This window comes from Simochromis diagramma, unplaced genomic scaffold (assembly GCF_900408965.1).
Source record: "Simochromis diagramma unplaced genomic scaffold, fSimDia1.1 OVJJ01000602.1, whole genome shotgun sequence".
NCBI classification, from domain to species: Eukaryota; Metazoa; Chordata; class Actinopteri; order Cichliformes; family Cichlidae; genus Simochromis; species Simochromis diagramma.
Window position 1 is genome coordinate 152,630 of NW_024387040.1, and position 26,859 is coordinate 179,488.

The 26,859-nt window shown below is 42.6% G+C and overlaps 2 protein-coding genes across 5 annotated transcripts in view; both read left to right on the top strand.

Annotated features, from left to right (window-relative positions):
* The window catches only part of zgc:101569 (uncharacterized protein LOC449822 homolog), a 51,087-nt gene that overhangs the window by 1,292 nt on the left and 22,936 nt on the right, over window positions 1–26,859 (top strand). The window contains exons 2-8 of one of the 3 annotated variants that reach the window (XM_040044469.1): window positions 47–217; window positions 4,124–4,221; window positions 4,834–4,978; window positions 16,324–16,473; window positions 17,665–17,780; window positions 17,919–18,064; window positions 20,766–20,850. In XM_040044469.1, the coding sequence (XP_039900403.1) occupies window positions 47–217; window positions 4,124–4,221; window positions 4,834–4,978; window positions 16,324–16,473; window positions 17,665–17,780; window positions 17,919–18,026 (788 nt within the window). In that variant the 3' untranslated portion in view covers window positions 18,027–18,064; window positions 20,766–20,850. Of the gene's footprint in view, window positions 1–46; window positions 218–4,123; window positions 4,222–4,833; window positions 4,979–16,323; window positions 16,474–17,664; window positions 17,781–17,918; window positions 18,576–20,765; window positions 20,851–26,859 lie in introns of those variants that run through there. The other 2 variants (XM_040044468.1, XM_040044467.1) reach the window with 2 other exon arrangements.
* bmp6 (bone morphogenetic protein 6) overlaps window positions 21,416–26,859 on the top strand; it is a 49,474-nt gene continuing 44,030 nt past the window's right edge. The window contains exons 1-2 of one of the 2 annotated variants that reach the window (XM_040044465.1): window positions 21,416–22,781; window positions 23,042–23,570. In XM_040044465.1, the coding sequence (XP_039900399.1) occupies window positions 23,162–23,570 (409 nt within the window). In that variant the 5' untranslated portion in view covers window positions 21,416–22,781; window positions 23,042–23,161. Of the gene's footprint in view, window positions 23,571–26,859 lie in introns of both variants that reach the window. The other variant, XM_040044464.1, reaches the window with a different exon arrangement.

The window sequence follows — 26,859 nt, forward strand, 5'->3', positions numbered from 1 at the left end:
CCGCACTGGTTTCTCCCTGTGCATCTTTCTCGTTCTCTGTCATTAGCTGCAGGTCAGACTGTGGTCTCGGAGAGAACGGGATCCGTGGTTACTGTGGCAATAAACCGGCCCGAGGTGCGTAATGCGGTGAACCAGGAGACAGCGAGGCGTCTGCTGGAGGAGCTGAAGGCCTTTGACAGTGACCCAGGCTTGAACGTGGCTATCCTGCATGGGAAAGGTAAGATAGTCATGTGGGGAAGGTTGGGGCTTAAATTGAGGCAGATATTTGCAGAAGCGTTACAGAGTCTTGTTAAGAGATTTTGTTAGTAGTAATCCTCCTAAGTGTCGCCCAGATTCTCATCCTCTTATTTATCTGTAATTAATACTTAAGCATGTCAGGCTTACAGCCGATCGTGAATATTAAGGAATATCTCTGTGAGCATTTCGCCTTAAAATGAGTTGATTTTCAAGCCGGGCAATAATTTTGGCTGAAGGGAAAAAACGCTGTGGCACCAGTGTCTGAGTGAGTAACCAACAAACCTTTAACTGGAAATAGAGAGAAAAAAAAGTCTTAGTATTAATTCATTCTCTGTGTTTTAACAGTATTTATACCTTGTCTCATGTATTAGTTAAAAATGGAAACTTGGCTTCCTGCTCACAGAGAGCACGACTGTTTCATTCTTCATTCATTTGCTGTAACAGAAATATGCTGGATATAAAATTAGTTTTTTAAAAGAAGATATTTAAAATTCTACTTTAATGTACCTTAGAGTGTAATTATTCTAGGAATGAGTTGTAACATATTTTTTAAAATAAAGAAATAGTGCCCCCAGGATTAAAGGCCACCATTAAAGAAACACTGCCTGGAAAGAAATGCACATCTTTGTTAACTTGCTGAGAAGATAATGAGACTGACACTACACTCAGTGTCTGTAGAGGTAATTCTCCTCAGTCGCTGTGATTGTGAGTGATGTGACAACTACATCAAAGCAATGGAGAAAAACTGCAAAGGTAGAGCCATCAGTCTGTTAGCTTAGCATTAAGAGTGCAAACTGGATCAATGTCGGCGGATGCTGAGGGTCATAGTGCACAGCGGTGTTTCTGCACAGTCAATCACTACAAACCTCCAAACTTCATGTGGCCACAATGCAAAGCATCGAATACAGTGGCGTAAAGCACGCCGCCACTGGACTCTAGAGCAGTGGAGACGTGTTCTCTGGAGTGATGAATCACTCTACAAGCACTTCCTTCTTCTCCTCAGTACCTTCTATCTAACATTCACACTCCAATGAATGCGTCGGGAGCAACCTTGCAAATCAGAGAGGGAGGCCATTTCCGGCCACAGTCTAATGCAGCTGTAGGATATAATGGGATACTCACTAAAAATGGACGTAACTTCTTTCCATCCCTCCTTAGCCCTTAATTTCTTCCTTACTTCCATCCTCAGCATTCATCCCACCTTCCCTCACATCCGCTTTACCCAGCTTTGCTACTATGGCTGCTTAGATCTCAACCAAACAGTGAGATGACTAGTCAAGAGTGCACTCGGTAACAACACACACACACCCACACTTGTAAGGTGGCCTGCACTATGTCAGCCGCAGATCCAAAATTATGCCACAGCTCCTAATGCTTCTAAAAATAATCATATCCCACACACTCCTTCCTTTGGTGGAAATAATGTCTTCAGTCTGGATCAACCTGTCTGCTCCGGCCTCTGAGCGTACACTCCAAAAGCCGGAGCATCTCCAGATGATGGCTGCTGATGGCGCTGTGAAATGAAAACAGTGTGTGTAACAGAGTAATTAGCTTTTATTAAACTGGTGAGCAATTAGCAGCACAGTGGGTAAAAGTCGCTCTGTCGTGATTCCCTCTACATCTGTAATCTGATTTTAATCATCGAGCCACAGTTTCCTGTCAGCGGGCTGTCCCGTGTTCCTGCTCCAGGATAACTTGACGACTGACCTTCAGTGATGATTAGCAGTGCGTCTGTGCTGCGAAATGACAAGCGGGGAGTTTCTAGTTTCAACGTAGTGGTTCTGCAAACATAAGGAATCCATTTTGCTCAAATTAGCGCCGACACAGCTCTCATTCTTCAGCGTCCGAATGTGTGTTTTTAAACGTATGAAATTAAGAGTAATTGCTTTCAGCGGGTTTTGAATATGCTCGGACATATTTGGAGTGTTTGAGATTCGGATTTCTGTGGGAGTTTGTGGTTCAGGTGCAATCAGCTGTGTCACTGTAAGACCTGAACAGATGGAAAGACACTTTGAATGTTTTTTAATTTTGCAAGAGCTCCAGAGAGTGAGACAGAGGAAGGAGGCAAAGCTGGTTATTATGGGTTGGTCACGGTATTAACTAGTTGCTCATGTAGTTCATTCAGATTTATGAGGAAGGACATTAAAAGTTAGATTTTATTCTTAAAGAGAGGGAAGTTTTACTTTATCACAGAGAGCTGTTTCAGTTCAACTGCTGCATGGAACACCACAGCAGGTGACGTACAGGTGTTTGCACATTAGCGGCTCTTATCAGCTGACTGTCAGTAAGCCGTTTACAATATTTTCTACAGCTGTCCTTTCTCACGTGTTGCATACAGTAAGGAAACAGTCTGATTCAGGCATTTTAACACTACTGGATGTTCTTCATGTGTTTTAGGTGAGAGAGCTGCCTGAACACGGGCAGAGTGAGGTGTGGTTAGTGCACCAGACCATTAGCTTTTTTTAGTAAACACTTTGCAGTTAGAGATCGGCTGATTTGCACTCTCATATGCGCGTCTTTCGGGTGCGTTCTAGAGAAGCAGTCAGCGGACCAGGATGTGCAACATAAAGCTCAGCGAGCTCAGTGAAATTCAGCCATCGATAATCTTTTTATTTTTATTTCTGCTGCGATATGTCAAAATGCCATGTTGAAACCGAAAAAATTGCTTCATAAAAATGTAAGCGCACAATTATATAGTGATTTCAAACACATTTGTCTCGGAGTCACTAAAGAAGAGTTGGCCTGCCAGATTATGGAGCCAACATAATGGAGTAAGGCTCTTGTGTTTAGAGGGTGGTGGCTTTTTTTTAGGTTGGTATTTTTCATTTTTGTGCCATTTATAGTTGTTTGTTTTGTTAAAGTGAGGTGGCTGCTGCATTTCTGTAGCCCAGTTTTATTTGTCAGCATTGGAAGGTTTGGCTGTGATGGCCTGAAGAGAAGAGTTGAAGTTAAGGAGAGATGCTCGTGTGCTCTCAGGCTGAGATGTTAGTGTATAATACGATATCGGCTGTGACATCCTCAGGGATTTTATTTATTTGCCTTGATCAGGTTGACCAATGATGAGTTTTTGTGTGTTTTGTTTTAGTTAAATTCTTAATAAATAAATAAGTAAATAGAAAAAAAAGCCGATGAACCCTTGTCCATGTACTTTTGGATCCTACACTTTATACTTCTTATTATCCCTGTGAAACTGCATCTTTTTGTAACTTCTGTGGAAACAAAACTGTTTCAATTCTCGTAACATTGATGAACATCTGCGGATTCCTTTCTTCGGTAACAAACCTGAAGGTTTCCTTGTGATCCGTCTGTCGCTTCTGCTCATTTCCTCTTACAAGGACAAAGGAGATAAGGGTGCTCCTTCACAATGCTGCTCCCATAAACAGGGTGACACACTGTGTTTCTGTAATTGCCTTGTGCTGACCCACAGCTGCAATCAAAAGCTCCCAGTCGATGGGTGTTGCTTCCGCATGCATTCATTAAATTCGTTTTCATTACTGTTACATTACAGAGGGAGGAGGATTTTATGAGTCCCTGCCCGAAACTGTGACACAGTGTTTGTAGGCCTCTCGGGCAATGTTGTAATTACCACATGAATCCAACAGGAAGGGGCTGTGGTTGCAATATGTTACTCTTCTGTTGATGAGAATATGATGTGTGTGCATTTGCATGTGTGCGAGCACACGCGCGATCTGTGCCTATGCATCAGATTCTGCTTCTTTAGGGGGGAGAGAAGCATTTGTGTGCCAGCCAGCCCAAAGCAAGCTGTGCTGTCCAAATTGTAGCGCTCAGACTCCAGCTCAACTTGTTGTTTTTTTCATCCTCGTCATTTTCCCTTCCTCTCTGACTTTCCAGCTGCCATACTTTGTAATTTTGCGGTCTCTTCCAGGAGGGAATTTCTGCGCTGGTTATGATCTGAAAGAGCTGGCCAATCACACAGGCCCCTCGAAATTGGAGCAAGATGTCACAAAGGGTCCTGGTCCAATGGTGAGTGGTGAGGGTTAGATGTATATTTCCTTATGATGTTAAAGGGTTTGAATAGAATGTATATAAAAATAGATTTAGGGGCTCATGTTGAATCATGGAAATACCTCGGTAACTACAGATGCATAAGCAGAAAGCCCTGGCTTCTCGTACAGTCGTGCCACTCGATGAAAGGACGAATCATAACACAAATGATGTACTTTAAGCCAGGAAAAGTGCAGGTCTGTAAGGTCTGTTAGGATCGCATGCAAAGGCTTTGGGATTGAGTGGACCTCCTGTGCAGAAAATTATAGCCTTATATCTCGTGCACAATACAAAGTGCTTCATTTGTTCAGCTACGGCCAGAACTTGGATCATATTTCAGCCCTTTGTTTGACAGTTTGAGAAATGAATTGGCAAATAAAATCTGGAACGTTTTCAGTGGATAAACCCCAAAAAGCATGAAGTGGATAGTGAAAACATACATACATAAATATACACAGACAACAATTTACACATTTAGTTCTGGGAATATTTGTTCCTCGTTGAGTGTGTGTTGATTGTAGTCATTTGGCTTTGCGTACGATGTAAGTGTGCGTGTATGTTTGCAGTCACTAATCCAGCTGTTTCCTCCAGGGCCCGTCCCGTTTACAGCTGTCAAAGCCCCTGATAGCAGCAGTGAGTGGTTTCGCTGTGGCTGGAGGGTTGGAGCTGGCTCTGCTGGCAGATCTGAGAGTGGTGGAGGAGAGCGCCGTCATGGGAGTGTTCTGCCGCAGGTTTGGTACGTCTAACACCCCACGCTGCTATTATCTCTTCTACTGCTTCAGTTACTACTGTGCTGTGCTGTATGGTCTGTCAACAAACTGGCGACTGTCACCACTACTGCTTTGTTTTGACAAAAAAACTAGATACTAAAATGTTCACCCTTTTAGCAGAGCCCTGCTCACAATCCAGACATTCAGATACCACGATGGCAGATACTGCACCTAATAATAGAAGTGGGGGAAGATTTTTGGTACCAGAATCTTTCTGGTTCTAGTCCAAATGGTTCTGACAATTATAGTCGAGCAGGCTTTGATTGCATGCAGGTATATAGTCAATTTGCTGAAAATGGATTCTCGAAACTATTATCTATGGTCTGAAGAACAAATCCACAAATCCAGAGGTCTGGATGTTTGGTGGTTACGCCGAACCCCCAAAATACTTGCCAGTGTCTTAGAAGTCAGAAAATGTGGAGTGCCCACTCCAGGTCAGGGACTAATTGCTGCCCCAAGTGGAGGAGTTAAAGTATCTCGGGGTCTTGTTCACAAGTGAGGGAAGAGGGGAGCAGGAAACTGACAGATAGAAGTAAGTGTAAATGCAAATGCTATCGATTTACCACTCGATCTATGTCCCTAACCTCACCTATGATAACGAGCTCTGTGTAGTGACCAAAAGCATGAGTTCATGGATACAATTGGCAGAAATGAGTGCGCTCACAAGGTTGGCTGGCCTCTCCCTTAGAGATAAGGGGAAGAGTTCAGTCATTTGAGGGGGACTCGGAGTAGAGCTGCTACTCCTCCTGACTGAGATGATCATGATGCCTCCTGGGTAAATGGACATGTCCTACTTGGAGGAGGCCCTTGGGTAGACCCAGGACATACTGGAGGAATGACATTTTTTGGATGGCCTGGGAATGCCTCACTAAGCCCCAGATAAGGTGGAAGAGGTGGCTAGGGAGGGAGGTCTGGGTTTCTCTTCTTAAGATGCTGCCCCTCTAACACAGCCCTGGGTAAGGGGAAGAAGATGGATTGATGGAGGGATAGATCAATGGATGTCCCCAGAGTCATTAGACAATAGCCAAAGCATTTCAGGTTATCCAGTGAGCTCTTATTGCTACTCTGCTAGTAGTGCTACTTCTGTTTGTGTGCTTTTTGTACACAACAAGCCTAATATTAGAAATATCACTGATGTCTTTACTTTAATATGACTAGTATTCATACTAAAATATATAATGATCAAAAGAAGTGCTGCAGCTGGCCGTTCTTAATTTCCTGCCACTTGTAGTTGCAGTGCTATATCTATTAAACGCTTTACCAAAAGCGTAGGTGTAATGACATTAACAGCCATGCTTTCTCTCAGTTAATCCTGCTGCTGTTAATAATACCAATCCAAGCCTGTCAGTAGTAACACAAGAACCAGGGGGACCTATTTTTTGGCAGGCCATCTCTTTTTTTCCCCTTCTTTTCTGTTTTTTGTTCTACCTCTGTGTGTGTGTGTGTGTGTGTGTGTGTGTGTGTGTGTGTGTGTGTGTGTGTGTGTGTGTGTGTGTGTGTGTGTGTGTGTGTGTGTGTGCGCGCACGCTCAGCTAATTATATCTGCCCGTGAAGGTGTCCTTGTGTTTTTCTTTGCATCCAAACATACATCACTCGTGTCCTAATGCCAGGAAGTTGACACTGTTTCTATTTTTCAACTCTGTTACTCTGTCCTGTGTTATCACCGAGCCTCCTCTTGTTTGTGTGCGAGGACGGAGGCAGCGCGATAACACCAGTGACCGTGACCTTTTGGCATCACGGCCAGAGTCTGCTGGGCAGTCTTGATAAGTAGAAGAGGAAGCAGCCAACTGCCAGGTTTCCACTGCAGAACCAAAACAGGGCTTACATATTATTTATGTCACACAATTTCCTCATAAACAACATTTTCCCTTTTTGGCGTCTAGTAGCTTACAGGCAACGTTTGCATGCTGAGTCAATTCTACTTTTAAACGACCAAGCAGTACTTTAGAGCATCTGCTGTAAACACTTTAATCCTGATCCCATTGCTGGCTTCACTCGGTAAAAGTGGCTCGTGTTGGAGCATCGCAGCTTCTCTCATAGAGCTGTCACTCCTCTGACCGTGCTGCCGGACGGCTTAAAATCCAACCATAGTGTTTATAAATACAGCTGTTGTACTATAATTTACTGGGAGTACTAGATTTAGAGTGTAAACATGCATGGTTTATTATCTAAGCCTGTAATTTAACAGGGGAGCAGTGCCCTCATCTGCTGACCGACTATGCAGTTCATCCTCACAGACAGAGTAGTGCCATGTCCTCAGTGTAGGGAACACTCAGCTCTACTTGTTGTGTGTTTTTATGCATATTTTTTTAGTGTTGGATCCATTTTACTGTCATTATTTTTTCATTTCTGTTTCAAATGACTCTTGAATTTGTTTAAATAAATTTTTTATACCCATTGAAATAAGTCATGTTGTGACAAAGTAATTTTTTTCCTTACATGATAATTAAATAAAAAAAATAAAAAGATCTATGTATATATGTAGTCTTCCATGCTAGTAGATATGGGAGGGACAAGTGGTGTCCGGTGACACCGACCAATTTGTTTAATAGCAGCGTTACCTTGTAAACTAAAAAGATATCACCAATAGCTGCCAGCAGAACAAAAGCACTGTCCTCTTCGTGTTTTGGTTGCACAGTCAGACCTTCAGCGTGGTAAATGTGGCAGACAGAAGGCAACAGTCAAAGCAAGGCTCATGGCGAGCCTGCACTACCATAGACTGTCATTATTCTGCAGCCTTTAATGTTTTCTCACGTTACTCAATGTTGGAGTCTGTGCAGCTGCTTGTGCTTAACATTTTGTCAAGATTTGTTGTCATGCAAACTATTTATTAGTGTTACACTGGGCTAAGTGATGAGCGGAGCAACAGCACAAGTGTCCTGGTGATGTGTTTAACCCACATATCAACGGCCGCTGCATCCATCCAGGTTTGAGCCCTAAATGCTGGAAGAAGCAAAATGGCAGAAAAACACTCAATGAAAAATTCGCTCCTTCACTAGCAGGAGATGCTAGCTGACCCGCTAAATGGGGAGCTCCTCATACCCAGCTTATATACTCGTGCTGAATGGAGTCAGCTGGACTGGCCTTACGGGAGACAGATTGGCACCTGAGCAATACTACACAGCATCCATCCAACCATCCTTTGGATCCATAGTTTACTTGTTTATGCATTCACAAGATATCCCAGGTTCAATTGCAGGAGGGTGAACAAATAAGTTTGGGATTGCATCAGGAAGGGCATCTGGCATAAAAAAAAATGGAGTGACCCTCTTTGGTGACCCCAGAGAGTAAAGCAGCAGCAAGTAGCAAATTTCATTTTCTAATTTCTGAAAAAAACAAAAAAAACATTGTAAAGAGTAGAAATGATGCAAAAGTTGTCCTTTCAACAGTGGGTTCGGTTTGTCTCTGAAAACAAGCTTTCTTAAATGTTTTTTAGAAATATCGGCCTCCACTCTGCACGTCTCATCAGCAACGAGACGAAGCCGACATCTGCGCTCTTCCTTCATCTCAGAACTATGTTTGGGAGGCAGAAATGAGCATTACTGCGGTGTCGACACATTAAGTTACACATTTCCTCCCAGTAATTAATTCTGAGCCTCATATTTGATTGCCACATATTTTGTTTGTCAACACATTAGCGTCGTTTCCTTCAGCTTAGCCGAAACCGCTGTGGTTTTTCATTCAGATGTTCGTTTAGCAGAAGAGCGGTTTTACTGTGGCTTCACCAGTTTTATACTCACTTTCTGCATAGCTTAGGCCTCCCTACCAACATTTCCTCTTCCTTAAACCCGTAGGTGGTGTTTTGTCTGTTTTTTTTCTTAAATGAACATGTGGGTGAAGGAACATTAGATCCAACGGGGCTTGACAAAAAGCCGCTTTTTAGGAGTTCAATTTTTAACACACAAAAAAAGAGGCTTAACATTAAAGTTTAAAAATCTTCTAACGCTAACGCTAAACAATTTAAAAACCAAACTTCCCAAGCCTTTCACATCAAAAGTACTGCTGTTCTGCCGGGCGCACTGTTTATTTAAAGATCCTGCGTTTCTTAGTGATTATTTCCTTTTAATGGTCGAATTCTGTAACCGTTTTTTGGGCCAGGCACAGATGGCAGCAGCCGGAGGGAATCCCTGGTGGTTTTGGAGATGAAAAACCCTCAGAGGCTCGCTGCGCTGCTCTGATGTGGGCCAGCGGTTACCGCAAGGATCTGACAGTTTTCTGGCATGTGATTGGCTGCCAAAACCTGTGGCTTCCTGTCTGGGGCACCTCTGCCCCGCCAAGGAGGAAATGAGAAGGAGGAGATGGTTGCGTCACAGGAATCTGGTGTTGGTGTCTGCTGCTCTTTGAATTTTCAGCCCTGAATGAGAAACCATGCCACTTACCTAATTCCCTCATGTTATTTTGGTTCCTTAAACCAGAGGAACATAACAAAGGGAAAAAAAGAAAGAGTTGGAGTAGGAAGTGGAAAATAAAAATACTTCACTTGTCTTAGTCTTTGTGTCTAACTAACTTGGGACCCCTCCTACACATAAACCAATCCATTTTAAGCCTGTGTGTTCCTGCATGGGTAAGGCGGATTCTAATTAAGAAACAAGAAGCCAATAATTGAGGGACACAGATTTATTTTTTTAAAGTGAAGCTCTAGATTTAATGAGGCTTGACAAAATGCATTATCACAATAGTTAATAGTTTAACTCTATACCCCCTGAAAGCCTCTTAGGAGTAATCACTGAAGATAGTGAGGGTGGAAAAACCTAGAAACTATTCTAGTATTCAGCCAACAACATCTTTATCGATATAAACTGAGGTGCCAGTGGAGGTCGTCAAACGTCGTCTTTATGGGTGGAGAGAGTTAAAGGTTAAGGGGAAGCTTGTTCCCTGTTAGATCTTATCGTGCACAGTACTTACATGTGATTTCGCCCTTTTTCTGAGCTGCTACACCTTCTGCCATTTTCATGGCCCGAGGCCCCGTTTACAGCCTTGGTGGTCTTGTGTAATAGCCCTCTGCAAACTAAACAATACGCAGCCCTGGTATTAAATCAGTGGGCTAAACACATGAAATCAAGTTAGCTGTGTGGTGCTCATTTCTGACCCTGCCCAACTCAGTTATTTTCCTCGATTCCCAGTCAGTATTTCAAAGCGAGCTTCCGATTGAAGGTCTTGTCCATTTAGTCTGGAGTTCTCCGGAAATCGTTAATCCACATCAAACTTAATCGCATTACCCTCATGGGAGGCCATTGTAGTGGGTTTTGCTTTGATGTGGTGAGGATGCCAGCAGCACCAGGAGCAAACCAGAATGCCCCAGTGTGTCACGTTTCACACTGTTTGGGGTTATTAGCAGCTAAAGAATGGTGGGTGTGTTGCCTTATTTCCTTTTCGTGGGACCTGGTACCTAACTCATGCTAACGATGATGAGTTGATGCCTAGAGCTTTAAGAGTGATGGGCCACCTCTTATTTCTGTATAGTTTGTTTGGAAAATGGGAAATAGGTGCAGAAATGTATTGAAACGTGGGAGGATACATGGATTCATAGTATTTAAGAAAAAAACAGCTTGAAAGTTGATGTTTATTTGACCAACTTTATTCTTCAACGCAGCCTGAACTCTTGTAGTCGAGCTTTCTTCTCATTTCTTTAAGTAGTGTTAAGGAATCTTTATCCCGGCTTCTTGAAGGACATTCAAAGCTCTTCTTTGGATGTGGGCTGGCTTTTGTTCTGTTCTCTGCCAAGATGATCCCACACTGCTTCAGTAATCTTGAAGTCCCTGCTCTGGGGATGTCAGTCCATGACTGATCTGTTTTACTGTCCAGGTATGTTTTTACTGCATTAGCAGCGTGTTTGGGATCACTGTCATGCTGAAAAATGACCTCTGTACATACTGACCCACAATTTGAACCAAACATTTCAGATTTGGATTCATTGCTCCATGAGACCTGTTGCCACTAATTTTCAGTCCAGTTCTTGTGTAATTTGAAGACTAAAACTTTTTTCCTCCTGTTTCCTTTCCTTAAAAATGGCTTTTTGATAGCCACACCTCCTCCAATGTAATAGCTTGATAGTGCGTAAACAATATTATTGCTGTCAATCTGTGTTGTCTTTGGCATTTCTGTAGATTCAAATAAATAAATGGTAACAAGTTATGTGTTTTTACAACAGAGTGTTTGTAACAAAGTGCCTGAAATACAATTTAAATTGTATTTTTTTCATTTTTCTTTTAAAATTGGTCCTTTGAGTCTGAGATGTTTTCTTATGCTTGATTGATTTATAGGTCACTATTAACTGACCGAAAAAATAAAAAAACACATTTCTCTGATGATCAAGTACAAAATCCAGACTTTAACACTTTAGTACTGTTAATATAAAACATCGAACAGCCTTTAGAAATCCCGGAAAACTATTGCTCAAGATCACTTTAAAAAAATGACATCAAAGTCTGGCCTCTTGGAAACAAAATACAAAGAAACGAAGGGTGGCTGAAGATTGTTAAACCGTGCTTTATATTTGTCCTTTTAACGCTTTGAACCAGAGTTGTATCTTTTATGAGACGAGAAAAGATATAAAGCCGTTGTTCACAGATCGTTAAAGTCGGTGTGCATTTCTGTTAACTGTCCTTTTAAGTAATTCATGGTCAATATACAGAAACATCTCGAGTTACAAGCGGAAAAATATTTTTATCGCTCTCTAAATGTTGCCTCGTGTCATTAGAACACATTCGATGATTACTCAGAATTGCTTTTTCTAAGTAATGTTATGACATTTTTATACAAAACTATGATGACTGGAAGGCAACACATTTCAAAGTCTGCAGCAAGAAGATAAAAGATCAGATATCATCTGTCCTCTAGACTTTTACATATCAGTCAGATAAGCAGGAAGAGAACTCACTCTTCTGTCTGGTTATTAAACAATAGGCGCTGCTGATTCATTCTTATCCCTGCTTTGAACAAAAAAGGGAGCTGACTGCTTTTCAAACATCTGGCTCATTACTAAGGACCAGAGATGACAAATCCACATCGTATTTTTATCTTCAGCATCAGGATCGTTGCTCAAACGTCCCCCCCACCACCACCTTTAAAGAGGATCTCCACCACAGCCTGCCTCTTTCAAGCCAAACATACCTTTTTAGTTAAAAACTGCTTCTGAGCTCCTATTCATGTGGGACAAAGCGCAGGTCTGTCAAACAGGACACATCAGAGACGGGACTATCAGAGAAAGAGGGGTGGAGTGGGGCTGCCAAGGGTGGAGGTGCTGGAGACGGCTGCTGTGGATAAGAAGGGAGATCCTTCCGGTAGCTGATAGCAGCGGTGCCAACAGCAGCACCAAAAGACAGAGACTAGGGGGTCAACCTGGTCTTTATCTGCTCTTCTTTGAGTCGGGCTCTGTCTTCTTCTGGCCTTATTTAAGCTCAGCGTGCTTCTCGACATTTTTCAAACAGTTGTGTGTCTGTGTCACTCTACTGACTTCCTGTTTCTGTCTTTTCCTGCAATCAGATTGATAACACTGGGCTTAACAAGCAGCACAATCTTCTCGTTATTTCTCCGTCACTGAGGACTGTAGCAGTGACTCCCGGCAACGGGGTCATTTAACCCATGCAGAGACTGTTAAGGAGCTCATTTAGTTGAAAAGAAATGTATCCAAGTAGGCAAAATGGATATCAACATGCCTTCTCAGTAAAGGACTGTGACTTTTAGATCAAAACAAACTAGGTTTAGGCGGCCACAGTACAACCTGCATTACTCAGAACCTGCATTTCACACAAACTCATGGAATGAGGGAACACTGAAAAGAACTGAGTGAAATCTCATCTTTGCGGACAGTGTAGAAACCCCCTCCCTCACTCGTCTAATTACAGTCTTCAGCCTGTGAGAGCACCATATGTGCCGACTGTCTCAACCTGGACCAGGCCCCTGGATTGGTCGCACATGTATTGGCGCTGGTATTCCGTGTATTCCAGTTTAATTTATTTGAACGACACGGAGAGACAGAGGAGCTCACCGAGTATGAATAGAATCGCATTATTTCCATGACTCTCCGCAGAATGAAAGAGGGGGAGGAAGAAAAAATTGAAAGCTCGCACGATGATTTGGGGTTATGAAAACATGTTCTACACATGTGCTCTCAATAAGAGGCGGTCAAACAGAATCAGTGACTTGGAGGAATTAGGGAGTTGGGATTGTGGTGTGGAGCTTGGGAAAACTGAATGGTAGAAAGTGTGCCAGTTGCAGCTGGTGCTCTTTAGAAATTAGGACTGATGCCAGAAGTTTACGGTACCTTGCAGCGTTCCCTCTTATTTTCACCCGATTTCTCTCCGCTGGACGCAGTAATAATGCAAATGTGTCCATTGAGACTAAGAGTAAAGAGGAGTTTTCTTGCACTGATGTAAAGAAAGTCAGTAGTGTTTCATCAGCTGTTTCCACACAACTTGAGCGACTTTTAATGAACATGTTGCCCACGGCACAGCAGCCTGCATTCACTTTAATCTCGTGCAGTTAATTAATATTTATTTAAAGATCATTTTTTTCAGGAACTTCAGGCTTTACTCCAGACTGCTTATCATTCAAGTATTCTTTTTATTTGTTTTATTCATTGCAAAAGAATGAAAGGAATAATTTTAAAACTTATCAGATCTCAGTGGGAGAAAGTCATGCTGGATATCTGCACTAATATGGACTGGGTAATATGTTAGGAATGAAAGGATGACACATTGTTTTAGGCAGATGAAAATGATGAAGCTACAGAGGGCTGAACTCAAAGACGTCCATGAAATCAAGTTGAAAAGTGATGCAGCATGCTAGTCCATTTTGACAAAATTGTAATTGCAGGAACGGCATCAGATGGGCAGAAACATAAAGAGGTGTTGTCTTGGATTTAGGTCAGGTGAGCGTGGGGGCCAGTCAGTGGAATTAATTGCTTTCTCCTCCAGGAACTGCCTGCATAATCTCGCCATATGAGGCTGGGCATTGTCGTGCAGCAGGACCCACTGCACCAGCGTAGAGTCTGAATGGGTCCAAAGATGTCGTCTCGATACTGAAGGGAGTCAGGTGGCATTTCCTACCCCGTAGATGTCTGTGCGTCCCTCAGTGGATTTGGCTTGTGTTATCCACGGCTTCTCAAGACCCTTTCACATCTGTCACGTGTGTTTAGGGTGAGGCACGGTATGAAAAAGGGGGGGGAGGGGTGGAGAAAACGCTTGGACACTGCTAGCACGGGGCGCCCACAGAAACGCAAAGCAGGAGATGAAGCATCGCTGAATATGTTTCCAAACCAACTTCATTCTAAGCCAAAGACTAGAAAATATGGTGAAGCAAATCTGCCCTTTGGCTTCACCTGCACAAGTGCCGAGGTAGGTGTCCCCTGCAGAACTGGTTTTCACTTTGTCGAGAGCAGCGCTGGGCTGTTTAAATCACGGACAAATTCTTGATTTTTAGTTCACAAACACTTGTTGTAATGACTAACTACTCCTGACATTTTGGAGATGTTAGCTCTGTATACAGTAAAGTTACAGCGGGATACAAATAACATCAGGCTGATCCTGCCACGATTTGTCCCCCGGTTCAAATCACGGACAAACAGTATCCCACAGCTGTTTATGTTTTTAAACCCATTTTGCACAGAGAGGCATTTTTTGATTTGATTGCAATGTTGAATATTATTACACAGAAGAAGAAAAAAACAACTACATGTAAAATAATCACACCGTGACACCTCTGCCTTTCTAAATGGAGGGACAGTAACTGAGTGTTTATATGTAAGCTGTAAAACCTGCAGACAGTCAGGTTAACAGTAACAGTATTTTGTCTCTATCTGCCATTTTGCAATCCATCTCATGTAAACAATAACGTGGCGCACAGCGTGACGTGAAAAAAGGCACATACCGTTGACGTTGCGTGACGAACTCTGTATTCCTCGTCCACACGTAGACGCAAAAAAGGAGTTTTAAAAAATCTCCGTTTTCGGTGATTCGAAACACCGTTTACGTGTGGACGAAACAGCTGCGTTTTCAAAAATCCCCGTGTAGGTGTGGACGCAGCGTAAAAGAGTTAGTAGTTTATTTTATTACTACCTGTGATTTATTGCAGGTTACTTGTATTTGCTTAATTGCTTACTAAATATTTGAGGTGTGAAATAAACCGCAATGGAGCAAAATATGGGTGTGTGTGGTTGGAGGATGTGTGCGTGTGCGTGCGCGCGAACATTTTTCTTGTAAAACAAAGGGGGGCCCAGCAAAAAAAGTTTGGGGACCGCTGCACTAGAGGACGTCGGGGCCTCAGGCCACCCTCATGAAGCTTGTTTTTGATTGTTTGGTCAGAGATATTGAAACCAGTGGTGTGTTGTCATCTTGTAGCTCTCTGGCAATGCTCATCATGTTCCTTAAAGCACAAAGGAGCAGTAGTGGTCACACTGATAGGTTAAGGGCCCTGTTGAGCTTTTCTGACTGTTTTTTCACTAGTTTTGCATTTGGCTAGAGTCATTGTCACTACTGGTGGCATGAGGTGGATTTCTGGATCCTACAGAGTTTGCACAGCTAGTCCAGCTCCTCCAGTCCAACTCCTCTAAAGGAGTACATGCTGATGGGATGGCCCTGCTGGTCGGTTAGGACCTTCTACGGCCCTGTCCAGCTCTCCTAGAGTAACTGCCCATCTCCTGGGATCTCCTCCATGCTCTTGAGACTCTGCTGAGGGACAAACCAGAACAAACCTTCTGGCAATGGCATGTTGGACTGCCTGTGGAACCTCTGTAGCATCCAGGTATCACCTCATGGTATGAGTAGTGACAGTAGCCTAACCAAAAGCAAAGCTAGTGAATAAAAACAGTCCCAAAGATGAGGAGGGAGAAAATGTTGGTGGCCTCCACCTGTAAAACCCTTCCTGTTTTAGAGGTCCCGTTGTTGCCCCTCTAGTGCACCTGTTAATTTCATTCACACCAAAGCAGTTCAAACTGATTAACAAGCCACTTAACTGACCAATATCCCAGAAGTTTAAATGATTGATGTTATACTCGGATTAAAAGTTTTTTTTTAATGTGATTTTTGGAGCGGTGTAATTTATTGGTTAGATTTTGTTTATTTGGTCTAACGTCAGGGAAAAATGAAAAGAAACTGTATTTAATGCACCATTTAAAATGTCACAGTAGGAAATGTTTCTTTGATGAAACATAAATGATTATCAGTTTTCTTCAGACTTATTCAGGAGTAATCAGATGAGTATAACAAGGTGTTATGTACTGTCAAAGTAAAAGGAAGCACAGCAGTAGAACTAATGTCTTTCATGCACAGTAGGCTCAGATATATATTTTATATTTGAAATCCTTTTCTAGGTGTTCCACTGATTGATGGCGGCACGGTGCGCCTCCCACGTCTAATTGGTTTATCAAGAGCACTTGACCTGATTCTGACTGGACGGCCAGTTGGAGCACAAGAGGCTCTCGCATATGGACTGGCCAATAGAGTCGTTCCTGATGGCCAAGGTATGTAAATTGAGTGTTTTAGCAACATCATTTTGTGAGTTAGTACGAGATATTAGACCTCAAGCATCCCAGCACTGAGTATTTAAAATTATCAAGCACCAAAATGTTGCTAAAAATACTTGAAGTGATTGTTTTTTAACTTTTATTATTTAATCATAAATTTATAAAACAATTCAATTTTGTATAACGACAAATCACATTAGTCACATCAGGCACCTTGAGGTGCTTTATTGTAAAGGCCTTATAATAATACAGAGAAAACACCAAGAACCAAATAACCCCCTGTGTGCAAGCACTTGGTGACAGTGGGAAGGAAAAAACCCCCGTTTAACAGGAAGAAACATCCAGCAGAACCAGGCTCAGGGAAGAGGAAACACTGGGAACTCTGGGAAAAGTTCTTGCTTTAAAAGTGATAACAGATACTCAATATTAGATTTTTTTTTAACTTGAATTAAAGCTGTAATTAAAGCTTTAATTACATCTTGATTGACTGATTTAAATCTGATTGTGTTGTTGTACAGAAGCAAAAAGTGACCTTGTCCAAAAACTTATGGTTCTGTCTTTAACACGCTACATGGATGGAGCTGGGTTAGGTTAAGCAGGCGCTGTGGCTTCAACGCCACACTGGAGCTATAAATCCTCATTAGTGCTGTCTCCTTCCCTTCAAACGGCCGTTTCAGGATTAAGCTACACACACATTTCAATGTGGCATTTCCTGTGTTATATTAACGCATAAAGTCTCTTCTATGCTAAAATCCAAAAAAAGCATCTCCATGTGGTCTTCATGATTCCCCCTCCTCCATCCTTAGATGTTAGAAGAAGATTAGCTAATTCTTTTAGGAAACACTTCTTCCCACAATTGCCTCTCCGAAGGATGATCACTTAGCTCAAGTTTAACATCAGAGGAAAGCGAAGAAGTAGCACTTCATCATGTAGAGAGGCAGATCAGAGTGTGCCATCATGAGGTGTAGTTTCTTTTTCAAATGGCTGATCTGGATGTGTCCCAGTGCTTTCATGTGGGTGAGGAGGCAAAGTGACGCGAAGGCCCAGTGGCAGCATTAAAACACATTGAAATGCAGTACGTTGGGGATCTTTGTGTATTCGCTGTGTTGGGAATGGACACGTTTCCTAACATATGGACACTGCACATTTGTTTTCACTGTGTTGATTGAGTTCATGTTGCAACCACAGCTTTACAGGCGGCGCTTGAGCTAGCAGAGCAGATCAGCTCCTTCCCTCAGCAGTGTCTGCGAGCCGACCGTGCTTCAGCCATGTACGGCTGCTATGACGCTCCATCTTTCACACAGGTAGGCAGATCCATATTTACACGTTTTGATGGGATAATAGCTTAAAATGAGTTCACGGTTGTTAATGGCTGAAGGGTTGTAGTATAAAGGAATAAAATGCCTTTATGTAAATACATGTACATTTTTTTTGTTGTCCAGGCCATGCAGTATGAAATCGACCATGGGATTCCTGTCATCCAAGCAGAAGCTGTTGCCGGGGCACTCAAATTTACTTTTGGAGTAGGAAGAGGAGGAAAGTACTCCTAGGATTTAGCTTGCACTAACCTTATGAAGTGTGACTTCAGGTGATCCAACACATCCTGCTGCACACTTTCAAACTCTTTGTCCACAAACTGAAAGTATTTTTTTATGTCTGTACTCACTTCCTATCTGCTTTAAAAGCAATTACAGTTGCAGTGAAACCCAATAATTAAGCTCAATTTAAAAGAAATACAACTAATGATAATATCTTTCTACCACTAATATCGTCTCTTTGGTTTAAAATTTACTATGTTGTGAGTTGCACTTGTGAGCAGCTCAGCGGAGCGGTGGCTGTCAACAAGTTTTTGAAAATTACTGCACTGTCTCCAGACATAATTTTAGAGTTGGTGTTAGTAATTTGAAATGCACAAAGTGCACATGCTGCACGGCCCACTTTCTCCCTCAGTGATGTTTTCAGATGTTTATGAGGGGAATTTGACTTTCATTTCTCGATGTAAAACACAATAATCCCCTAAACTTCCCCCAAATTCAAAAATGTGTCGTATGAAAAGCAACATATAATGTTTACTTTTAATAAAATGAGAGCTTACCTGATTTTCTCTGTTGTTTCTAACACCCTGTGGACTGATTTCTACGTGAAGGACCAATTCGCAACCATCTGCCAACCAAAATATGAATATATATCCCTGACTCTTTGGCAAATGGTTGCTGGAGATTGATGGTGGTCACTGGGAATTCAGTTGTCCCAATCACACAGGCCTAGAGACCAGTCAGTGAGCCTCTGAGAACCACTCATCGCTGGGAAAAAACATGTTAGCTGAAGCGCAGAGGGACAACTTTTGCTTTGAAGGCAAATGTTCTGTGTTTCAAGTGTGTATTGCACTTTTTCTACCACTTGGCGAGATCTTAGCTAGTGTACTTGGCTATTTGCAGACAAGTTTGCATCTTCTACGCACTCTACGGGCGACTACAGGAATTTACTAGTGACCAAAGCAATCATAAGGAGTTTTTTTTTGTCACAGCACCTTTTTTGTGACCAATTGCGTCTAGAAACCTCCAGAAACCACTGAACAACCACATTTTTCTGGGGAATAGACATTTTCAATGTATCACATTCAATGTTTTTTCTCTGTATGTATTATTGTAGGGTGTACCTTAAAATATAAAGCGCCTTGAGGGGACTTTTGTTGTGATTTGGCGCTATATAAATAACATTGAATTGAACTGAATGTGGCAGACGACTCTTGAGGAATTAGGAAGATGTCTTTTAGCATTGAGATCATCTTTACTGTTTGTGCCACTGCTGGAGAGTCATATGACCACAAAACGACTCCAACTCAAAAGACTAACAAGATGTCGAAAGAAGGAAACCTGCTTGAGCTCGCAGTTGCTCCTTCGACTGAAGAAACACTTGATAACTGGGTTAAGGTGTCTGCTTGCATGCGTGTGGGTGCGTGTGCGATTTTAGCAACTGTAGCAATACAATTACTGCAGAAAATTTAGCACTTATTATCAGGTCTGTGCCAGGTTAAGCATTCCTGTGGCTTTGGCGCATACTTCCCCTTAATTTAGCATGTTGGAGATTCTTGAGAAAAAAACAACAACTTGGTTCTCTCTGCATGAAAGTTTGTTTGAACTCTTCAGTGACCTCTTAAATAAAAATGTCTCATGGGAAGATTTAAAGGAGTATATAGATGTGTGTGTGCGAGAGTAAAATAGAGACAGACAGACAAAGACCTCATTAGGTCTAGGAGGTGTCCTGTCTAGACAGTGTGATGACAGGACACAGAACTTCTGTTTAATGTTTCCTCCTCCCTCTGCTTCCAATTCACCCAGCATGCACACATATCACCTGCGCTGCCTCGGGGAATGCGCACACACACCCTCACACACACACACACAACATGTCAAGGGATATCTTTTCATATTATTTTAAAGTAAATGTGTGCATGTGCGGCTTGTTATGCTGGTTGCTATGAAAGCTCTGCGAAAGACAAGAAGAGCTATGAATTGTTTTTGGGGAGCAGGGTAGTGTTTGTTTATTGAGACACATGCCTAAAATTAATGGTCCATAAAGACTTTAAATCATGGACTTCATGGTGTTGCCATCGGTTGATTCATAAATGAACCCTTTCCTTTCATGCTTTTATCCTGACTCGTTCCCTGTTTCTCTGTTTAGCACTCAAGCCAAAAAAGCATCTTTTAAAAAAAAAAACTGGAAGGGAAAAAAGTCACCATTCACAAAATCGTTCCCAGTGAAAGGGTTACTTTTATGTGTCTGTGTGCTCAAACTTGGCTTAACCCACAGCCTGTGTTATAAATCAGGACTTAGCTCCAGCTCAAATAAATGGGATCTTGGATTCCAAGAAAAACTGAAAAAAGCTGATAAATGACGTCCGCGGGACAGCTGGTTCTCCGTCAGCGCAGCACAGCATCTTTAGCCCTGCTTCTGTTATTTCAGAGATGGATCAGTTTGCGTTTCAAAACACATAATTTTATGTCTGACAAGTCTTTCTGGATTATTTTCATGTTGATTAGGCGGGATAAATGTCTTCAATTATTTCAAATCAGGAGAACTGTGTAGAGTGAATATAGCGAATAGACAATGACATTTGAAAAACACGCCCTTCCCCAATGTTAGGTTTTCTTTCAGCTGTATGGGATTGATGGTGTGGTATTTAGTCTGGAAGCTCCCCAGCAGTAGATGTGTGAGTGTATGTGTCTGTTTGTGTGGTGGTGGTGGTATGTGTAGCTTTGATGCTGGATCTCACTCTTCACATACAGATTAGATAAGCTCTGGCAGCAGCAGTAGCAGAGACTCAGAACGATATGGACACCTTTGGACCTTATCACCCGGTCCATCACAGACTGAAGGGACCAGGAAGACATAACACAGGTTAGGGGGAATGGAGAGAGGGCAGGAAAAGACAGAAGAGGAATTTTAGAGAATTCCTTTTCCGTTTCTGGAGCATGTTTAGCCGAGTTCTGTTAGGCCGGTTCTGAAATACCACAGCAACATATTATTTAGTACACTAAAATAGCATGTGAGATTTTTTTATTTTTTAGTACATCCAAATGCACGAGGTCCATGCTATTTTCAATGGAATATTAGAGACTATAAAAGCACTAAATACTACAGCAGCACATTGCAGTGCATTTGTGACACATATAGGAGACATAGGTGGCTAAGGTATAATGTTAAGCACTATATTTTATGGGGTTTAAATGTATGACTTTAATTCGCAAAGTATTAAAATTGCTTTATCGAGTCATCTGAAGTGAGGAAGTGAAATAATGTGCCAGAAAAGAAGCATATCTACTATTATTTACAAAAACTTAAATAATAGAGAACAGGTGAGTGTATTTGTGTATAGTATGGCACTTAAAAATACTTTTAAGTAATTAGTGACCAATATCGTTCAAATCACGACAAATACTCTGTCTTTGAACACTTTTGATTTGAATTTTGATTTGAATTTCAGGGGAGTTAAATCGCAAAGGTTCACCTCTAAGAACAAACTCTTAGCTGTGACCGTGGGCAGCTGTTGTTTCATCATCATTTCATTCACAAAAGAGCCTACAGAGCTGAGTGAGAGATATCATTAAGTTACTGTCCTATGAGGAGCAGGGAGCTGACCATGCATGTGAAGTAAATACAGAACTGGAGCATGTTTGAATGCCTGTGAATGTTAGATAAAAAGCCCTTTGAAAGAAAGAGCATAGATTGTGAATGGGTGAATGAGGTAAGTGAGCGAGGAGAAGAGTGCTCAGAGTAGAAAAGCGCGATATGAGAACCAGTCCATTTAGATCCAGCTGAGGGGAAGTGTGTGGGTTTGCACAGCCAGTGTTAAATATTCAGATGTTCATTAAATCTGTGTTTATTCATGCAAATATTTCTGAACCCTTTAACTCTGGACTCTGTGCTGTTTAAAAATCCCGTGTCTGCCACGCAGATACTTCTATTTTGCTGTAAACCCACTCGAAGCTGAGACTGGGAACTAAATATTTACTTTATTGTTTTAGTTTGAAATGAATGTACGACCGCAGACTGTACAAAGAAGCAAAAGAAAAAAAGTTAAAATTCTTACGTCAGGACTTTGTTTTCCAAGGGTCATCTCGGCCAAATTACCCATTGCGCAATTTGTTCGCGTTATTTCCAGCGGCGGTAACAGGAAGGTGCGGGCTCTTCTCGCTTGTAGCTGCTGTGAGCGCTTTACTTGCTGTTTCAGACTCCATCGTCAGGGGTCGTGCCTCAACAGGACAACGTGTAAATGTGTGACCCCTGCTTTAGCACATTTACTGATTCAAGCTCCCGCATCGCAACTCTTCAAACCTCGTTAAAAACAGATCATTTTAGAGTATGGTGTGCTCCGATCAGAAGTGTGAGATCGACCCCAGCAGTCTTATTTATTACACGTAGAAGTATGACGCAGAAGCAGAGTTTCCCTCAAGTCCTGACACGGAAAGTGTAAAATAACGAGCGCATCTCGTGCTTCACAAACCTGACAGCTTTATTAAAACAAACAGGCTGTAAATAAAATCTGGAAATACGATGTTAGGTCGTGTTTGCAGCCTAAAAAGAGCTCCACCTCTGGCTGAGAGCGCACAGAGTGGGCGGTTAAAGCGCTGAACACGTCCGTGCGCACGCATATTATGGACTGCAACCTGCTGATCCCTGTTAGACTCTGACACTCCGCCTGTGGGAGTAGGTGACTGTCGCTGAGAGCGCTTCGAACAGTTTAAGGACCCAGTGCGCAGCTTTGGAAAAGCCATAAATCCAGGCGAGTAGATATATCCGCTGTAAGTAACATGGCTTCTGTCAGAGGAGTTGTTCTTCTTCTTCTGGTAAATGTGACATCAGACGGTGTCTGTTGACCGACTTACTGGAGCGCTCAGAATTAAGTTTCACATGGTGCACTTTATCCTGAAGGAGCCAAGCGCGCTACGGCGATCAGAAATGAAAGCTGGGCCGATACTATTATGCGCATTTTGCTTTGGCGAGTCTTTTAAATGGCTTGATACACGATTCTTTCTTTGCTTTTGATCTTTGGTTGCCACAGATCACAACGCGCTCTGACGGACTTTGGTTACCATTACGCGCATTTTTACTTTCGGATAGGCGACTGAAGCTCCAAGCCAGCCACTCTTGGGACTCCGGAGAGCCACTGCGGGACAACACCATGACCATCCGCTGGCTTGCCTTGGTCGGATTGTGGTGGAGCGCTTATTACTGCATGTTCACAGTCGCGGGGAGTAATTATTCACTGGATGGAAATAACGAGGTTCAGGCAGGTTTCACCCACCGGCGGCTGAGGACGCATGAGAAGAGGGAGATGCAGAAGGAGATCCTGTCCATCCTGGGGCTGCCCCACAGACCGAGACCACATTTGTCAAACGGAAAGTACAACTCCGCTCCGCTTTTCATGCTGGACTTATACAACACTATATCCAGCGAGGAGAAGAGCCAAGTGGAAAGCAGGTTGGAGCGATATCAGGCCATGCGGACGACCCTGAGCCCTCCCCTGGCTACATATCAAGAAACTGCCTTTCTAAATGATGCAGACATGGTGATGAGCTTCGTTAATTTAGGTAAGTTATTGAAACAAAACAGAACTTTTTCATCTGTGATTTTTTTTCTTCTCTGTGCGTAATTGTGATTGTGTTGGGTCTATTTTATATGAGACCGAACAGGTGTTTTATACAAGCAAGTGAAACTTGTGCCTGGGCAGACCGGAGGATAATTAGACAAAATAACAAAACTTTATCGGAATTTAATGCTAAAAAAGTAAAATATAAAATAAAGGGTCATAACTTGGCTCTTTTTATCTCATCTACTTTAAACTTTGGGGTTACAGCTCTCAACACAGCGCGACACACAAAGCAGACACACAGTTACGCACTTTTATCGCCGGATAATGAACGAACCCATTGTGCAAACCACAGGGAGAGCAAATAACAAACTCATCTACTGTGCGGTTTGAGGAAAAACTGACGAGGTTCGTATTGTTTCTGAGTAATTTATTGTTACACGTCCTCTCCCTCCGCGTAAATTCGCCCTCCTCAGCTCATTTATAGGACCGAATATTCTGTGGTCAAGTCTTGCTGTGCAATCTACGCCATGATTTATGTCTTCTCGGGAAAAATAAACCTCGTATTCTCAGCAAACCATCAACCACCACCGCTGGCGTGTAACTACACACACACACACACACACACACACACACACACACACACACATACATATATATATATATATATATATATATATATATATATATATATATGGCTATTCTTGCCGTTGACCTCCGTTACAGCGAGTTGCGGTTACTGTGCGTAAATCGCGTCGCGTTGTTTGTGTTTCCCAAGCAGCTTTGTCTTTAATTAGCTCGAGTGATGATAAAGAGGAACACTTTAATCATAACGGGTTTAGGACATAAAAGCTCAAAGCCCTTCCTTCCATTAGGAGCTGTAGTGTTTACTGGGAGACTCTAAACAGAGCGCCTCAAGATAAACAGACGCGCTGCCAGAGTCAGGCGCTGGTGGAGAAGGAGGCTTAAATCCAGATTGATTGTCTTCTTTTTTTGGGGGGGGGACTCGGTGCATTGTCATGATCTGGCTAGGAGAGCAGTGGGAACATATCACTGCAGAAGAATGTAGTCTTATGGCTTCCCCCCCCTCACTCAAACTTTTCTTAAAACAAATATTCCTGTAAATATTTTTTACCCCTCACCTTTCTAAACCATTTAACAGTCACTCAATACCGCAAATGAAGAAGTGAATTAGGTTGGAGTGACTGAAGTAGAGCACTATTCTCTACTTATTGTACCTCTGAGGATTGGTGTTGCAATTTTGTAGTGATGAAAACCAGATATTCAGACAGGAGGAGGCCGTCGTTTTGGTCTCATATATCGGAGCCCCTCTTGTTGGCTTCTGTGGGGGGAATGCGATGGTGTTTGTGCGTCTGTGGCTTTGGTGTTCCTTTGCTGTGCGAGTGTTCGGTTTATACGCCCGTGTTGTTGCACATCTGGCTCTCCACTTTGATTAATCATGTCCTGTCCATCCTTTGACGATTCCCTCAGATTTCTGCGGTGACCAGGGGATTAGGTTGCCATCTCCTCCAGCCGTACACAGAGTCCTAACCGCCCTGGAGGAGGGATGGCTTCCTCCCTGAATGTGATTGTAATTAATGTTGGACAGGCCAAGGCTTTCCATCTGCTTTGCAAATAAGGCCTTGCACGACTACCGTGTGTCGTCGCCGTCCGATTAGTTTTTAATGTGTCTTTTTTGGGTGTTTTTTGGGCGATTGGAGCCATTTGTGTGGTGGATTCTCTTTTAGAAAACTATAGTAGAAAGAAACACTTCTGGGTGGTCCTTTTGTGTGTGTATTTCAAAAGTAGCCCCAGAAATCTGGATATCATGTGTGGCCTGAGTAAAACTACAAATTGGAATCAAGATTAATGAGAGAAAGAAAAGCGGAGAAGTCAAACAATCTGTCTGAAAGGATTTGAAAATGACAGATTAACAGACTCGGGTTCAGCCGAGCTCCTTCATCTGACAAATATTGTTAAGTGAAACACACTGTAGCAAGATCATCGGTCAAATTAAAGAAGATGACATGTGGTTTACACGGGTCACATGGTTTTCAAAGTGGATTCACCTGTTTTGAAACCAGCCATGTGTGCAGATGTACGAATCACAGAGGTGAAAGCGCCCCGTAGCAAACAAAACAATGACAGTGATTTAAACTTGGGTCTGAGCTGATGGCTTTCACAGCCAACCGTGGCAGCAGCACAGATAGATGTCTCATTCTCAGAGTGTATTCTCCCGGGGGCACAGACAGATTTAAGAGCCCCAGCGTTACATTCGGTCTCAAATACGCTCTCTGCAAACCATATGCCTCCTCACACCCCCACCTCTGCGTGATTCATGTACACTTTGTGTTTGGTCGTCCATTCTCCCATGCCTTCATCACTTGTTCAGAATGACCCACTGAAAAAAAGAAGAAGAAAAAAAGATGTGGAAAACTTTAAATTGGGGGGGAGGAAGCAGAAGCACATTTTCCAGCTGCTTTTTCATCTTCATTCCTAGAGGAGCGCGTTCATCACTGTTTGCCTTGTGGACGTTCTGCTTTTCCACTGGGGTGGAGTGAAGCGACACTGTGTGCCGCGTGACTCACCCTGTGCGACACTCTGCAGCTCTGGACACGTCCTGATGCACAGAGAGGTCCACAGGTGACGGTCGCTCTGAACAACAGGAGTCGGGGGTTGTTAGAAGCACTTGTTTCACGTGTGAAAGCAAGTGCTTCTAATCCTTTACCGGCAAGAACTATAAAGAGTGTTCATCCTTTAGTGTACAAAGCTATGTTTTCCACATTCACATTTGCAGTGAACTATTAGAACTATTAATATTTAGTGGGGGAAAAAAAATATGACCTACTGGACTCCTCGGTAAATCTCTCACAAGGTAGTATATTGTGGAGTAAGTGACCAGTATTGGTAAAGCTGCATTCCAGTGGAAAACAAATACAAGAGGTCATTGCTCACTCAATTAATGAGCGGTGACATATTGCTGAGCAAATACCCAAAGCCGCAGTGACGGTTATAATAGTCAGCAGGGGAAAATTTGCTATTCCTATCAGGTTTGATTTTTAGCGGTTAGGCTGTTTCCTGGTGGTTATGGTGAATGAGAGATGCACAGAAACGCCTTTGGTTTCATGGGTCGCCGAGCAGGAACGACAAATGTTGTTCCTGTGTCATCTGCATTTAACTGTGATGTGTTTGTGGCCGACAGACAAGCAGGCAGGCAGGTGCGGAGGTCTCTCTAAAGCTTGGCATAGCTCTGCAGGGCTTCTGTTTGTCTGCTGGGAGGCACAGAGGGG